Consider the following 15,600-nt stretch of genomic DNA (forward strand, 5'->3'; position numbering starts at 1 on the left):
GGGACTGGGGCAGGTGAACTATGTAAGTGGCTGCCGTGTGTGTGTGTGTGTGTGTATGTGCATGACTTGCTGTGGCAGGTGGCAGGTGGGCGGGTCAAATGTCGAACATGCGAGAGAGAGACTCAGGGAGAGATGGACAATATGTTAAGCTAATATAGTCTGTTTATCTTTATGAATGGCGTATGGGAATGGGAATGAAATATGAAAGCAGACGTTGATTATCTCAACACAGGTTTGATCGTTATACTAGATGCAAGGAAATACATACGAAGGCCTAAAGTACACGAATGTAATTCGTAAAAGCAAACAATATTTAAAGTTGTTAAATTATGTTAATTTATTTATATATAAATATGCATGTATGTATGTGCATTGTAAATGCGAATAATGTTGGATTAATTAAGCTCTCATAGTAAAGCTCCCACAGTGCTTTAACTATGCAGTGAGTAGAGCACGAGCTTAAGGGCACACACATACATATATAGGTTTGCTATGCATGCGTGCATGCATGAAAAAGCGTCGACTGACTGGCATACATGCATATGTACATGCATGCATGTATGTAGCTTGCAGCTAGCTGTTGCCTACTTATCGATGGCAGCAAGTATATAAATATGTACATAAGTCTCTTTTGCCCATACGATGAGAAAAAGCTCTGAGAGCAACCGATTGCATCGGCTCTTTAACGAGCTCGTTCGCGATCGGCTGGCAAACGTTGTTGTTGCTTTCTTTTCTTTCGTCAAAGTAAATGTCTGTTGTGTATGTATTGGTGTGTGCGCATATGTATGGGAATGTGCAGACCGTTTGCCTTGACTTTTTGAGTGATTCGTTCAGCGAGCGTCAATCGTGTCTCTCTCTAAACGATGTTCGTTCAGAGAGCGTCACACGAACAGTTTCACTCAAGGCGCTCAACAGCAAACAAAAACGAAAAGAGCCGAAGTCCAGAGCAGAGCGAGATCGAGTGAGTATGATACGTTAGGAATGAAGCAAGTTAAGCTGTTATATAAGCTCTGCAGGGCATCTAGGGCATGCCCGACTGGAGCAGTCTTGTTTATATATTAATGAAAATATTGTGTATTCTTTATCTGCTTTCTATTGCATATTTTGAATATTCCCAGCGATTCGAGTGCTTCACAGCTCTCTTCATGCCTAATAGAAATCCCAAAGTTGATAACTTTGCCACTTTGATGGCAACTCGCAGCTTTTTGGCGCAATTTAAGTTTCACCTTTAATAATCGTATGACAAAAGTCGTTTCAAAGTGGCTTAGCTGCAGCTGTTGTACACAAATTGAAGGGGTCGGCCGAGCCGAGGCCGAGCACAAAGGCTTCCTCGCCCAAAGCGAAAACTTAGTGAAATGCCAGCGCGATCTGGTCTGGGCTCCTTTTGAAATTAAAAGTTAGTACTTGCAAGCATTTTTGTATGACTTTGCTCGTTATATGCCATTTCAGCCGGATCTGTGTCTTTTGTAGTTATTTACAGGCTTGCATTTAACTACAGCTGCTGCAGATGCTCCTCCGGCTCCTCCGACTCCTGCTGCTGCTGCTGCTGCTGTTGCTGTTGGTCATTAGGGCTATCAAAAGTGAGCGAGACGGCAAAAAGATTATAAGCAAAGTGCTTCAGTTTTTGAGTCTTTGTAAATTATTAAAACACATAATTTACAAGTAAGACCAGAAGCAGAGAACGCTTCAAAGGACAATGCTGACAGTGCCAGGAGTCCGGAGTCCACTTGCCGCTGGGCCGGCCCAGCTCGAGTTGCAGGCAGCGCTGCGATGTGCTGCGGCAAGATTAAAACGGAATGCAGCAGCCAACAATAACAAAGCCAACACAATTTGTTGCAAAAGAAGTTCAGCTGAAGTTGGCAGCACAAAAAATTGCTTTGGAGCAGCATAAAGCAGAGACAGGAACAGCCAAGCGGGTGAGGCAGGAGCAGTAGCAGGAGCACAAGCAGGAGGAGGACGAGGCGGAGGGCAGACAACAGTGTCCGGGTTAAGCTGAAGCTCTTCCAAATAGCGTGCAATGAATTGCATTAAGTTGTTTATTAAATTCTTTATTTTGCAACAACTAATACGTATAATCCGATAGATAAATACGTTCTCCTTATGAATGAGAGTCCTCAGAGTTTACGTGGGGATCCCGAGAATAGCAGAGCAGCTGCTTTTGACTATAGTATATTTCATTCGATCTCATTTCAGTTGTTAAGAATGAACACCTGAATATTGCAGTACCTGTATACACCTGCGAAGGAATCGCACTAAAAGTGCAGAAAAAAAAAGAAACAATATTATATCATTCTGCCCTCGCCTTGTTGCATATCAAATAAATATTGTGCAGATAAATTGCTGATTGTTGGATTACAGGCAGTTTTGTATACTTCATTTGATCATTAGTCACAGCAGAGAGAATTAGAGAGAGAGAGAGAGAGAGACAGAGTGCTATCTCTTTTGCTGACAGTTTTTCTGCCAGCTCGTCTGCAACTTTTCAAACCCATCCCGTGTAGCGAATAAGCGTAATCTTCAGCTAATGGCAATAATCAAGACGAGCGGCGCAGGAGGAAAGGCAACTGTGCTGCTCAGGCCGCTCACCTCATTAACGAGGCTCTAAAAGCTGGCACATAAACATGTTAGCACCTCTATGAGAATGGCCATTAAAATGGGTTTTGTTTTTGGGCCGGGGTGTGAGATGCAAGCGCTGGTCGGGCCTCAGTCTGCCTGGCCACCTCGGCCACCTTTGGCACTTCCCTCATGGACTCACAAATTCTCGCGCATGCATCATAAAATTATATGAGGCCCGGGCACTTGAGGAATCCGCAAGCGGACGGAGAATGCGCCCTGAAGTGGTCGTTAGCGGGCAGGCGGGCGGAAACGAGTTAATCGGACGCTGCTGAGGGACGAGGTGCGAGGGTGCGAGGGTGCGTGCTGCGTGGGCTCAGCGCTGTGCGAATGGCGCTAATTGCGGCTACCTGACAAATGTCGCACCTGCAGGACGCAAACAGCCAACAGCCGACAGCAAACAGCAAATGGGATGCGGTGCACGTGGCAAGGACAGCGACAGTGCCAAATGGCAAATAAACATTACTGTTAAGCAACAACAGCTAGAGCAACAACAGCAGCCCATCACATCAAAGGATCACCCACTGGGCCGCAGGACCTTTTTTCACACTGAACTCCAGGCTGGCTAACAATGCCTGTTGGCCAATTGGGCCCAATGACCAGGACAACAGGCACAGCCATGGCCACAATACAACACGCAACACGTAATTGTTCTTGTCTATTAGAGCCGAGACCGAGCTAGTCGAAAAGGATATCAAAAAAAAAAAACAAAAAAAAAAGAAAAAAAAAATACGAAACATCTGAAAGCAATCAGCGAACGAAAATTGCACAGAAAAGTCGAGAGCAGCAAATGAAAAGTGTTTGTGCATAAGCGAAGACGGCTTTCCACAGGACATGCATGGGTTGAGAACGACTGCGTAATGCTCGCTCAGCAGGCTAACGGAATTAACACGCTACAATAGACTCTATAATAATAGTAGCAAAACAAACGTATAATATGTCTAATAGAAGTATAACAACTTAGCTCTGGGCATGTCCTGATCGACTGCCCAATACTCGTTCGTCAGCTCAGCTCGAGCTTGGAAATTGAAAAACACTCTATAATACCTGCAATAGAATCTATAATAATAAATTATATGACTTAATGATAATAGAACTCTATAAGAAAGCAGTATAATTACTTCATTTCATATATGTTCCGATCGACTGCGTAATACTCGCTCAGCAGGTTAACATATTGTAAAGTGAGTTTAAATAGGAAAAATACTCTATAATTCTAATATAATAGACTCTATAATAATAGAAGTATAGTTACCTCTCATTGTATCCGACTGCGTAATACTCGCTCGGTAGATTAAGGAGGAGCAGCTGATGTGATATGATAGAACACTTTTTAGTATAATAGAAGTGATCGACACTCTGATCGACTGCTCAATACTCGCTCAGCAGAGCAACGAAGCTCGCCTATTACAGAGCTAGTTGATATTATGTAATCGAATGCACTATAATATAACAGAATCAGAATTGATAGAACACTGTCTAATAAAATAATAAAAGCAAATCCAGCTCACTCTATATATAGCCTGACCGACTGCCCAATACTCGCTCAGCAAGCTAATCAGTTCAGAGCTGGCTTAAGTGAGCTCGAGAACAGAAGAGGGCTATAGTATAGTCGAATTAAATCTAGCTCACTCTCTATACACATATGTCATGATCGACTGCCTAATACTCGCTCAGCAGATCAACGTGGATCAGCAAAGTTCCTGATCAGAGCAAAGCAAAGCTACGAGTAGTTGATGTGATGTGATAGATCACTTTACAACACTGTCTGATGGAAGTACACCTAGTTCAGTGTATATATGCATGTGCTGATCGACTGCACAATACTCGCTCAGCAGATCAACGATGCTTCCCAAATGCAGAGCTAGCGAAAGTCAACTCGAAAATAGACGTAGAGAGTTCAGCCTATAAACAGATCTGACACAAGAACCAATATGCTCTCTGCAGTGCGTGAGCGAGTATTAGAGCGGCTGGATTAAGAAATAGGCTACAAGCTGCCAGCATTGTACACTTTATGCGATATGGAAGAAACAATACGTAAGCTAAGAGCAATTGGTTAGCTGTCAGCTGCTCATCTATATGTATATTGGGGGAGAGCGAGAGCGAATGATAGAGAGAGAGAGAGAGAGAGAGAGAGAGAGAGAGAGGGAGCTTAGCTTGTGCAGAGACCGACAAAGGAGTAAGCCTTTGAGGAACAAAGCAAGTCAATGTTAGCTCAAACAGGAGCTCACGATGTGACTTATTGATCCACTGAGCCAGTCTGTCGGCAAGGGGGAGGGGAGGGCAGAGCCGGCAAATTGAAAGCCAACAAAATGTTTGTCATGCCGCAGCCAGAGGCAGGCGAGAGGACTGGCACAGGGCTGCCGGTCCAGGGCGATGTCCAGGGAATGTGGCAAGTGGAGCCGCAAAGTGCTGGGCAAACAAGGACATCGCGAAGTAATCAAAGCAAAACAGGAGCCAAAGCGGCGCGACATCAAATGAAAGAGAAGTTCGGTGCTCAATGTTTGCGTTGCTGTTCGCAGGCTTTTCTATTGGCCAAGTAAAGTGAGTGAGGCACACACAGACACGCACACGCACACGCACACACAAACACACAGAGAGATACAGTTGGACTAGACATTGAACTCGTGCTTGTATTCGCTCTCCTCGCTGTCCTCGGGCTGACGTCGCTCCAGCAGACGCAGTCGACGGTCGGGCGGCGGTGGGACCAGCATCTGGACGGAGTAGCGCCGCTGTGAGTCCTGGCTGCTGCTGGGCAGCGAGCAGGAGTCGGGACTATCGTTCAGCGAACGGCGCTCCACGTTCCAGTGTACGCTGCGCGAGATCTTCGACTTGGTGTGCGGCTCCGGATCGGAGAGCTCCTGGGCGCATTGCTCCTCGCTGGCGGGGCAGCTGACCCGCAGATCGGGCAGGCTGCGATAGTTGGTCGTTGCGCCGCTGCCCGCTGCTGGAACGGGAATGGTCAGCGGCTCTGGCTCGGTCTCAGTCTCTGACTCTGGCGGCGGTGGCGGTGGCTTATGGACGGTAACGGTTATCGGTGCTGAGCTGCGCTCGGCCGTCTCCAGTGGCTTGAAGACGTCCAGGAAGCTGGGCAGCACGCTGGATGAACGCCTGGGCTGCTCCGAGCTGCGCCTGGGCTGCTCCGAGCTGCGCCTGGGCTGCTCCGAGCTGCGCTTGTGCAGCGTCATGCAGAAGTTCTGGAAGCCGTGTACCGTGTGATAGTTGCGGTTGTTCTCCTTGCCCTGGCAGCTGCCAGCTGTGTCCGGGCGGGTGCGCGGCCGCACCACCGTGCCCGGCGACCAGGTGTGCTGGTAGTGGGCGGCATCCAGATTCACCTGTCGCCGCTCGTCCAGGTCTAGGCGATCGATGGCGCTGTGCAGCTCCGGATCGTTCAGCGCCACCTCGCGGGCGAGGCGCACGTCGTGCCGCCAGAACTGCTGATCCCGCTGCACCGCCGGCGCCACCTCCTTGATGCGCAGCACCACCACGCCCATCAGCCACACGCACACCACGTTGACCAGCGTGAGCGCCATGCTCACCGTTGCGCAGACGAAGAGCTCCACGTGCAGCTGCGCCGAGTAGTCGCGATGCTTGGACAGGTTCTGCAGCAGATCGGGATCGATGTGGAACAGCCGGGTGCAGAGGGCGATTGCCCACAGCAGGCCGGCGTTCACAGCCGGCGGCAGCAGGGATGCCGATATGGCCACGCCCACCAGCGAACCAGTATTGCCGCCCAGCACGCCGATGGCGGCCGCCGCGCCGGAGACGAGCGCCGTGCAGAGGCCGATGGCCAGCGAGTGGGTGTCGCAGCGCGAGATGATCTCCTCGGTGAAGCCGGAGGAGAGCATGAAGAAGCGGCTCAGGCCGCACAGGCAGACGGCGCTGCCGAAGAGGAAACCGGTGCCCACCGAGATGCCAATGCCGATCAGCTCGTTCTTGATGCCCAGCCAGCGCAGGCCTCGGTCGTTGATCACCGAGCCGAATATCGCCGCTATGATCGGGCCCATCAGCGGCGAGATGAGCATGCTGCTGGATAGATACAGGAAGCTGTTCTCCACCAGGCCGACGCAGGAGAGCAGTGCGGCGACCATCAGCAGCACCACAAAGTCAAAGTTGACGGTGGCATCGCGGCGCACCATGCGCACCACCTGGTTCACGTTCAGTCGACAGCGCACCGAGTCCACGAAGCTCTGCCAGCCCATGCGCTGGCTCTCGTTCGGCTCGTCATCGTAGGCATCGCCAGTGCCGCTCGCGACCATTGCTCCTGCGGCTCCTGCTGATCCATAGTCGCGAGATTTTGCCGCCGCACCGAGCGGAACGCGCGTGTCCAGACAGTTGAAGGCGGTGACATGGGTGCCCGGCCGCTCGCCGATGCCCCACTCCCGCAGTGTGTAGAGCAGGCGCTCGTAGCGCTCGTCCTGCTTCAGGTCGAAGCGCGCCTGCAGCTGGCCGCCGCTGAGGTCCTGTGACCAGAACACATGCTCCAGCCGCAGCTGGGAGATAATCTGGCGCAGCACCTTCTCCATTGGCGCTGTCCGGTCCACATCCGGCAGCTCCAGCGATCGGCCCCTCTCCGCCCGCTGGCGGCACTGGCCGCAGTAGACGGAGCTCCAGTTGTGGCAGGCACAGGTGCATTCGATGTCGTTGAACTTGTCGGCGAAGTGCTTGTTGTGCAGGCTCTGCTGCTGTGCCGCCTCCTGCTGGGCAGTGGGCACCGTCACCATCACGCAGACGGTTGCACTCACATTTGGATACATTATGACTTGAATTTTGGGTGAAATATTAACGGAATATTAGCGGTACTTGCGGAAATTGCAGAATTTGATGAAATTGATAAATTTGGTGAATTTGATTAGCTCGAGCGTCCGAGCAAACGGATCTGGTTTATGGTTGTCCCGGCGCCAAACAGAGGCAAACGAAGACAATGCCTGATTCTAAAGATATTGATTTCTCGATACTCCGTAGCTGTCAGAGCTGAACTAGTTTGATCGCCAGCTGGGCGGACGACTACATTGACTCGTTCCCATTGACAGTAGGCTAGGACGTTTCCTTCACTGTATTCTCGAGCTCAATTTCATATCTATAGTTTTGAAAATATTTAAATCTGCCTTGGCTTCTAGGCCAGTTCTGTCAAAAGTCCGAAATTAATCAACTACAATTACCGAATGAAAAATAAATATTTATTTCAATAGCAAATTTTCTTAATCAACAATAATATTTGCCAGCTGAAAGGCCGCAGGATATTGCAGAGAAAGAGAGAGAGAGAGAGAAAAGGCATGAGAACGTTTTGCTTGGCCAAATTAAGCTCGGGCTGTGATTGTCTACACAGACAGACAGAGATATGTCTATATATATATATGTGTATATACATACATACATACATACATACATAATCAAAGTACAACTGAAGTAATTATAAGAATCAGATTAATTATATGGAATAACCTCTCAGAGCAGCGGCTTCTCCTGATATAGGGTAGGCAGAGTAACATGCCTATACTATTCTAGCTCTGTCCCATCCGTATCCTAAATAAATAGCACATAGGCCATATAGACCCAAATGCCTGGCTAGACCATTAACATCAATTTCACTCCTTAGAGAACTCTCGTTAGTGAGCATGGCTGAGCCCTAACCGAAAACTGTAGTTCAGCTGGGAGGATGTTGCTGCTGCTGCTGCTGCTGCCTGCATCCTGTTTGACAAGGTGCCAAGTTGCACGTGTCCTGTTGCCGCATAATCAAGACGGTGGCCCGGACCGAAGGAAGCGGCAAACGGCATGTCAACAAACTGCATGCAGCCATGAAATATTATGAGGCCGTTTGGCTGCGACGTCTGCGGTTTGGCAGTAATAACACACAGCACAAAGTTCTGTTTGAGCGACAGGGGATGGCGCGGGGACAGTGCCAGCAGCAGCAGCAGCAGCAGCAGCGGAAGCGTGCAGTTGCTGCTCCTGCTCCTGCTCCTGCTGCTGTGCAAAGAAAACGCATGTGAACCGAAATCGCGCAAAAACGCACTCAAAACGAGCAGCAACAGCAACAACAACAACAACAGCATCGGCTCAATGCAACCATTGTTCTGTAAACACACACACACACACGCACACACATGTATATATAGACTCACCCACACATATGTGGCATTTTTTGTGCTGCATTCATCGGTGTCCATTATCCAGCGGTATTTGTTTGTTTTTCTTTTTATTTTCGTTTCTTTTCCTCTTTTTTTTGCCACGCCCTTTTCCATCTGCCATTTGGCATGTGTGTGTGTGTGTGTGTGCTTTACCGAGATCAAGCGTCAAAATTACATTGTTGGCATACGCTGTGCAACTTTTTGCGCCATTCGCTGCCGTTGGCCAACGTTTTATTTTGTGCCTTTTGCGGTGCTGCCGCCCTTTGGTGGCATGCCTCGCGTTTCCTGCGCTGTCGCGGCATGGAGCTGCAACAGCATGGAGCTCTTGTTATTGCGACTCCTGTTGCTGCCTCTTGGTCACCTCGAAATCCTTTCCAGCCAGCCAGCCAGCCAGCCATCCAGCCAGCCATCCGACCATCAAGCCGATCAGCCCATTGTCTGGTCTGCTTTGGCTGCTCGTTTTTTGGCTGTCCGCAAAATGTGGGCGTCACAAAACGAAAACGACAACAAAAAAGAGTATAGAGAAAAAAAAATAAGAGTAAATTTAAATAGTAAGCCGACGAGCAAATGCCCTTTACTATAAATTGAAATTCTGTATATGAAAATCATAATCAAATTGAAGCTAGGTTTTGAGATAGCTAAACTGAATTGTTCCATTAATAAGAAAATAAATAAATAATTGTATAATATTTATTATGTATTTATTTATTTGATTGTTACAAAGAATTAATTCTAAATAACAATTTTGTTTAACGCCTGAGCTGCAAAGGCCTTCAGGCAGATTTATTTTTTCCTATGCATACTTTTTTACTTATATTTACTTTATATATATTTATGTATTTAGCTTATTAATTATTTTTTAAATTTTCTACACTCGCTTTATTGTATATTAAAAAATAATGGTTACATATTTTATCTATATTATAAACAGTCGAGTCTCGATAATTTATAGGCCACTTACCTCAAAAATCGCTATAAATCGAGAAAAAAAATTCTACTCCCTTAAACAAAACTCGTTTTCGATAATTATCGATAATTTTACTTTCTGTGTAAATAAATTAACAACAACAAAAACTGATGCCCTTGACATTTTAAATTATCGGTACTCGACTGTATATAATATATATTTATATTAATATTGTATATATAATATTTCATTACAAAAAAATGTGCTCCATGCTCTATGAGCGAATGCAAATGCCCATAGGGAAGGGCATTGCAGCAGTCGGTGCTAAAAAAGAAGAGGCGCATGTCGTTGAAAAGAGCGTGCCACTAGACGCAGAACGCAGGACACACAGGACACGGAGGACACACAGGACACACAGGACGCTGGACGCACTGAGCAGCGTTGATTGTTGCAATTTCTCGTTAAATTGAATTCAGTCATTCAATGCGAGCCCTGAGCTGAGGGCAGCTGAGCGCCAAGAGCCAAGAGCAAAGAGCCGCGAGCTGAGAGTTGAGAGTTAAGAGAGAGCTTCAAGCTGCACAGCTTATTTATGACAAGTGTGCGGACGGCGGACGGACGGACAGAGGATGGACAATGGCAAACGACCAGCCAGCGAGCTGGGACAACGAAAAACGGCAATGACAACGCCGATGACAATGACAATGAATGAATACGGCGCATTATGAGATTGTGATTGCGATTACGATGGCGATGGTCATGGCGATTGCAGGTTTCGTTTTCAAATTACACAAAACACATGGCAGCAGCTCGTTGGCCAGCTGATTGGCTTAAGCTGAGCAGCAGCTCGATGCGCTTAATCAAGCTCTGGGCGACGGCAGCCGGCTTCATTGTAATAGCGCACGCCACTTTTATTGCCGGTTCACAGCCCCAACTGGGATGTCAGCTACAACTGCACACACACACACACACATTTATATATGTATATATATGTATATGTTGCACTGCAGCCGCACAATGTGACGGCAGGAGACGAGAGCCAGCGTGAGGAATTCAAGTTGGTTGGAGACTTTAATGATGGATGATGATGATAATTCTTATTAGAGCTGATGTGCATATGCAGCAATGAATTACATTCCTTCATTGTCATTATGTAATCATAATAATGGGTTATTGGTAATAAAATGGATGTGTATATTTAATTAATTATTAATTATATGTAATTAATCAGAAAATTTCATCATAATTTATTCTTACATTGTAATTTAATAATAAATATTATTATTATTATTATTATTATTATTATTATTATTATTATTATTATTATTATTATTATTATTATTATTAATATTTTTATTATTATTATTATTATTATTATTATCAATTAATTTATAATAAATAATAATTTCTTTTGTGCCAGATATTTATTGCATTGTCCTCTCTCATTATCATTAGCATTACATTGCTTCGTTAAATACCAATGAGGTATATATTTTTATTTATTTATTTATTTATTTTATTTTTTTTTTTTTTTTTTTTGTATTACTAAGTATATTAATATTATATTTTCTGCTGTTCATTATCATTGCTATTACAATTCGTTTTATTCTATTATACTCGTAATTATATATACGTATATTTATATTTTTATTTAATTCTTTTTTTAAATTTTATTAAATATTTTTAATTTAATTTTTTTATGTTTACTTCTTACAATTATTTTATTGACATTACATTTACATTTAATATTTTATTACACTTTAAAATTCTATATGTTAATTATGATTTATATTTCAATGTGTTTATTGGCACTTTTTTATATAATCATTATTGTCATTATTCATAAATGCATAAGTATTATTATTATTACTTTGCAATTATTATTATTATTATTTTGCAAACTTTGACTTTTTATAGTCATGGCAAATGGAGAAATTTCAGAGGTATTATTCATACTTTAAGTTACAATGATTGCATTTACAATGAGAGCTGCTTAGCCACAAGCAGATATTAACTAATTTCGTTATAAATCGGTTTGCCAATTGACGAACAGCTGCAGCTAGAATCATGCAGCATTTAGCCCGGCCAAATGCATATTTTAGCCGACTAACAGGCCTGGATGGGGCGTGGCAGGGAGGGGTGGGTGGTGTTGGTTAGGAAGTGATGGCTCGTAAATAACTAAAATGCCAACCGCACAGCTACAGGAAAAGGCAGCCAAATGCAAAATTATGCGCCACATTTAAATGTAATTTGCATTTATTGCCATTAATTGAGTTCCACGACGCGTCTGTCTCCCTGTGTGTGTGTGTGTGTGTGTGTGTTTGTGGGTGCGTAAATACAGCCGAATGAATTGCGTCAAATGAGCATTTAAGCCTTTTCATTGAGCACCAGCGGCAACAGCAACAGACACAACAACAACAACAGCAACAACAACAACAAGAACAACAACCGAGCATCGGGCATATGGCAAACTAATGAACCGAGTGCTGGCTAAATCTGCCTCAGATAGGCTCATAAGATAGCTGCTTATAGCTGCAGATACATACGTATGTGTATGTGTGTGTGTGTGTGTGTGTGTATGTTTGTGTGTACAATTATATCTGGCGAATCCACACACGGCTTGTGGCATTATATCAAGTGCAACACCGGCAACAAAATCAACAACGGCACGAAACTTTTGTTCAAACAGCAAATCCCAACCATTCCAATTACTTAACACAATTGTTTGAGTAAGTGGCCAACTTTATGTCTGTGTGTGCGTGTGTGTGAGTGTGTGTCAGTGTGTTTGTGTGCCAGCAATGAAAGTGCCAAATAAATAAGGTGCAAACACTCATATGTGTGTGTGTTTGTGTGTGTGAGTGTGTGCGCGTTGGCAGTTTGCTGAGCTCGTTTTGCAGCTTAAATGCCAACAAAATCGCAATCGTCTAACGTTATCCTTATCATTGTTATACTTAAGTTAACAGCAGCTTAAACAACAGCAAACACACACACACACACATACACACATGGGCACGCACGCATGCACACTCAAGCACTAATCAAGCACTCACACACATTTGTGCGGAGGCACCTTGAATTTTATGCGCCGCACAGTGGGCTCGAAGCGCTGCAAATTCAAATGAATGCATTCTTTAGAGTTTAAAGTGGAGTGTTGTGTTAATTTACTAGAATTCATTTGCAATTAATATCAAGAGACTATATTTTGACCAACAAAAAATCTTTCTCAGAGACTTGAGATAAAGCAAATAAAATAAAATAAGTAAAAAAGAAAAATATAATCGAATAAAAATTAATATAATAAAATAAAATCCATCATTTATATAATATAAAATATAAATCAAATAAAATCTCACATTAACTTTTATATTTTATATTTCATAGCTACCATATAAAAAATTGTTGTTGAAATTATACCCAAAATTAAACGGTAAAAAATCTTATAACAAAAAATAAATAAAAAAATAAAAAATAAATAAAATAAAATAAATAAATAAATAAAAATAAGTTAATAAAATAAACCAAGCAATTGGTTTATTTCATTTATTTTTTGTATAATTTTTTAATGATTGGCTTATTTTATTTAATTTTTTATGATACAAAATATGCAAAATAATATTCTAAAATTTACCTTATTCACAAATGTATTATATTTTTATTAGTTTTGCCAAAATTTAATAACCAACTTTGCTTAATTAACTATAATTACAATGAATTATAATTAAATTTACCTTTAATTTATTTTACTATTATTATTATTATTATATTATATTTTTTTATACGAATTTGTTATTCTTCTAGATGATTATGATAATATATGAATACTAAATTACTTTACAATAGTAAATATATTTTAAACAAAATTAATTAACGTTATGAATATATATAAATTAAAATTAATTTTAATTTGATCAGTTTTAAATTGCATTATTATTATTTTAACGAATTTGTTCGCCTGCCAAATTATTATGAACAATAATAAATAAATAGCCTGAAAATAATATAAATATATTTAATAAATTAAGTCATATTCGATTCATTCTCAACACTTTTGAATCACTGTGCTGTTCGATAGTAAGGAAAGCGATTTGGAGTACATGTTGTCGCTGCCCAAGCAACAGCAGCGCCAACACAATTCACTGTAGCAATGTAAGTGGCTGGCTGGTGAATCTGTGGCAGCGGCAATTGTAACGGGACAGCATTTGACTGGGCTTTTAGCCACGCTCATTTTGTGGTTGGCACAAAGCCCCATAATCAGAAAGCTTTTGCACTTTATTTGTGTTAGTTTCAATTATATAAACAACGGCAGCGGCAGAGGTGTAGGCAGAGAGATAGAGAGATAGAGAGAGAGAGAGAGAGAGAGAGAGAGAGAGGGAAGACCCAATTACCGCTTGATTTAGCACACGCACACAAATGCAAACAAGCTTAAGCATCACTCACACACACTCTCTCACACACACACACACACACACACACACACACACACACACACACATACTCTGACAAACTTATTGAGATTCATTGAGCAGATTGCGAAGCTTCCCTTCAGCTGTGCAACGTAACCCCAAAAACAGCAACAAGGCTGCCAACAAGCCACGCACGCTCCTCGCCCCCACCGCCCCCTCGCAATGGGCAGATTTGACAGGCAGACAATAGCTAATGCTTCAGCTGGCAAATACAAATACAAATACACACACATACACACACACACACAGTCAGTTGAATTATGTGCGTGTGTGTTTACTTTGCATAAAAGCTCAGCCATTGAAAACTAAAATACTGCACAGCACATTGAGACTTTGTATTGCATAGAATTAGGCGGTGTTTCATTTATATTTTATGCACACACACACACACACACACACACATGCATGCCGTAGCGTTTAACTGCGTCGTTTTATCGTCCAGCTTTCAGTGTGCATTTTAGCTTAATAGTTAAATAAACAACAATTTCCTTCTGGCAACTATTGCCATTTGGCTTATAAACATGGCAGCTCCAACCCCCCCTCCCCCCTCGGGCCAGTCAGTTTTCCGCCCCCCAGCCCTGCAGCCAAAAGTCCAGCACAAACACAAATACAAATTTTCTTATGTAATTGAAATATTTTATTTATACACACATACATACATACATGCATATATACAATTTTTGCTCCTCTCTTATTTCGGCTCGATTTGTATGACAAATACTGTGTCGTTCGATATGCAAAAATGCAAACGATTCCATTTTGCTTTTGCGCAAATTGTGGCATGGTTTATTTTTTCTTTTTCAAATTTTATGCAATCGAGCTGTGTGTGTGCGTGTGTGTGTGTGCTATCAAATATAAGCGCGCGCCTTAAGGCATGCAGCGCACAGGCAGCGGCACTGCGGCACCGCTACGCGCCGCCAGGTGGCGGTGCTGCAGCCGACTGACGAATGGCAGCTGAAAAGCAAACGCGCGTCTGGGCCACATTCGCACAGTCGCGTGCACAAACAAACTGAGCCGCTGCTGCTGCTGCTGCTGCTGCTGCTGCTGCTGCTGCTGCTGCTGCTGCTGCTGCTGCTGCTGCTGCTGCTGCTGCTGCAATCAGCGCCTAATGCAATCGTTAGGTAAACACGCATTTTCACAGCTCTGCCAATTTCTCCAGCAGCCGCAGCCGCTCACCCACCCTCCCTGCCCTGCCCTGTCCTTGCGCTTGTATTTTATTCGCCGTGTTAACATGCCGTCTGCATATGTTTGCCAAAGATTTTTTTTTTCCATTTTTGCCTCGATTCTTTTTTTTTTGGGAAAAAAGTTAAATTTTCCTAATGGCATTTGCTACACGAGTCAAACACACCAGCAACAACAACAACAACGACGACAGCAGCAGCAGCAGCAGCAGCAACAACAACATCGACACCTACGCCGGCTGCATGCGAGTGTGACAGATATTCTAGCATATTAGGGGCGTGTCTGTGCATGTGTGTGTGCACGCGTGTGTGTG

At 43.8% G+C, this 15,600-nt stretch overlaps 2 protein-coding genes across 4 annotated transcripts in view; one reads left to right on the forward strand and one right to left on the reverse strand.

Annotated features, from left to right (window-relative positions):
- Nucleotides 1-15,600, forward strand: part of LOC6584298 (chaoptin) — a 242,412-nt gene that overhangs the window by 146,994 nt on the left and 79,818 nt on the right. The window lies entirely within an intron of this gene.
- Nucleotides 5,108-7,619, reverse strand: LOC6584289. Its single transcript, XM_002009909.4, has one exon. It carries the CDS (start codon nt 7,365-7,367, stop codon nt 5,223-5,225), a length of 2,145 nt encoding a protein of 714 aa, XP_002009945.1. The 5' UTR covers nt 7,368-7,619; the 3' UTR covers nt 5,108-5,222.

The sequence above is a fragment of the Drosophila mojavensis genome, unplaced genomic scaffold, assembly GCF_018153725.1.
Source record: "Drosophila mojavensis isolate 15081-1352.22 unplaced genomic scaffold, ASM1815372v1 contig_136, whole genome shotgun sequence".
NCBI classification, from domain to species: Eukaryota; Metazoa; Arthropoda; class Insecta; order Diptera; family Drosophilidae; genus Drosophila; species Drosophila mojavensis.

Bases quoted from the DNA above. Each gene is read 5' to 3' on its own strand.
- LOC6584289 (XM_002009909.4), bottom strand. From the start codon at position 7,367: ATGTATCCAAATGTGAGTGCAACCGTCTGCGTGATGGTGACGGTGCCC.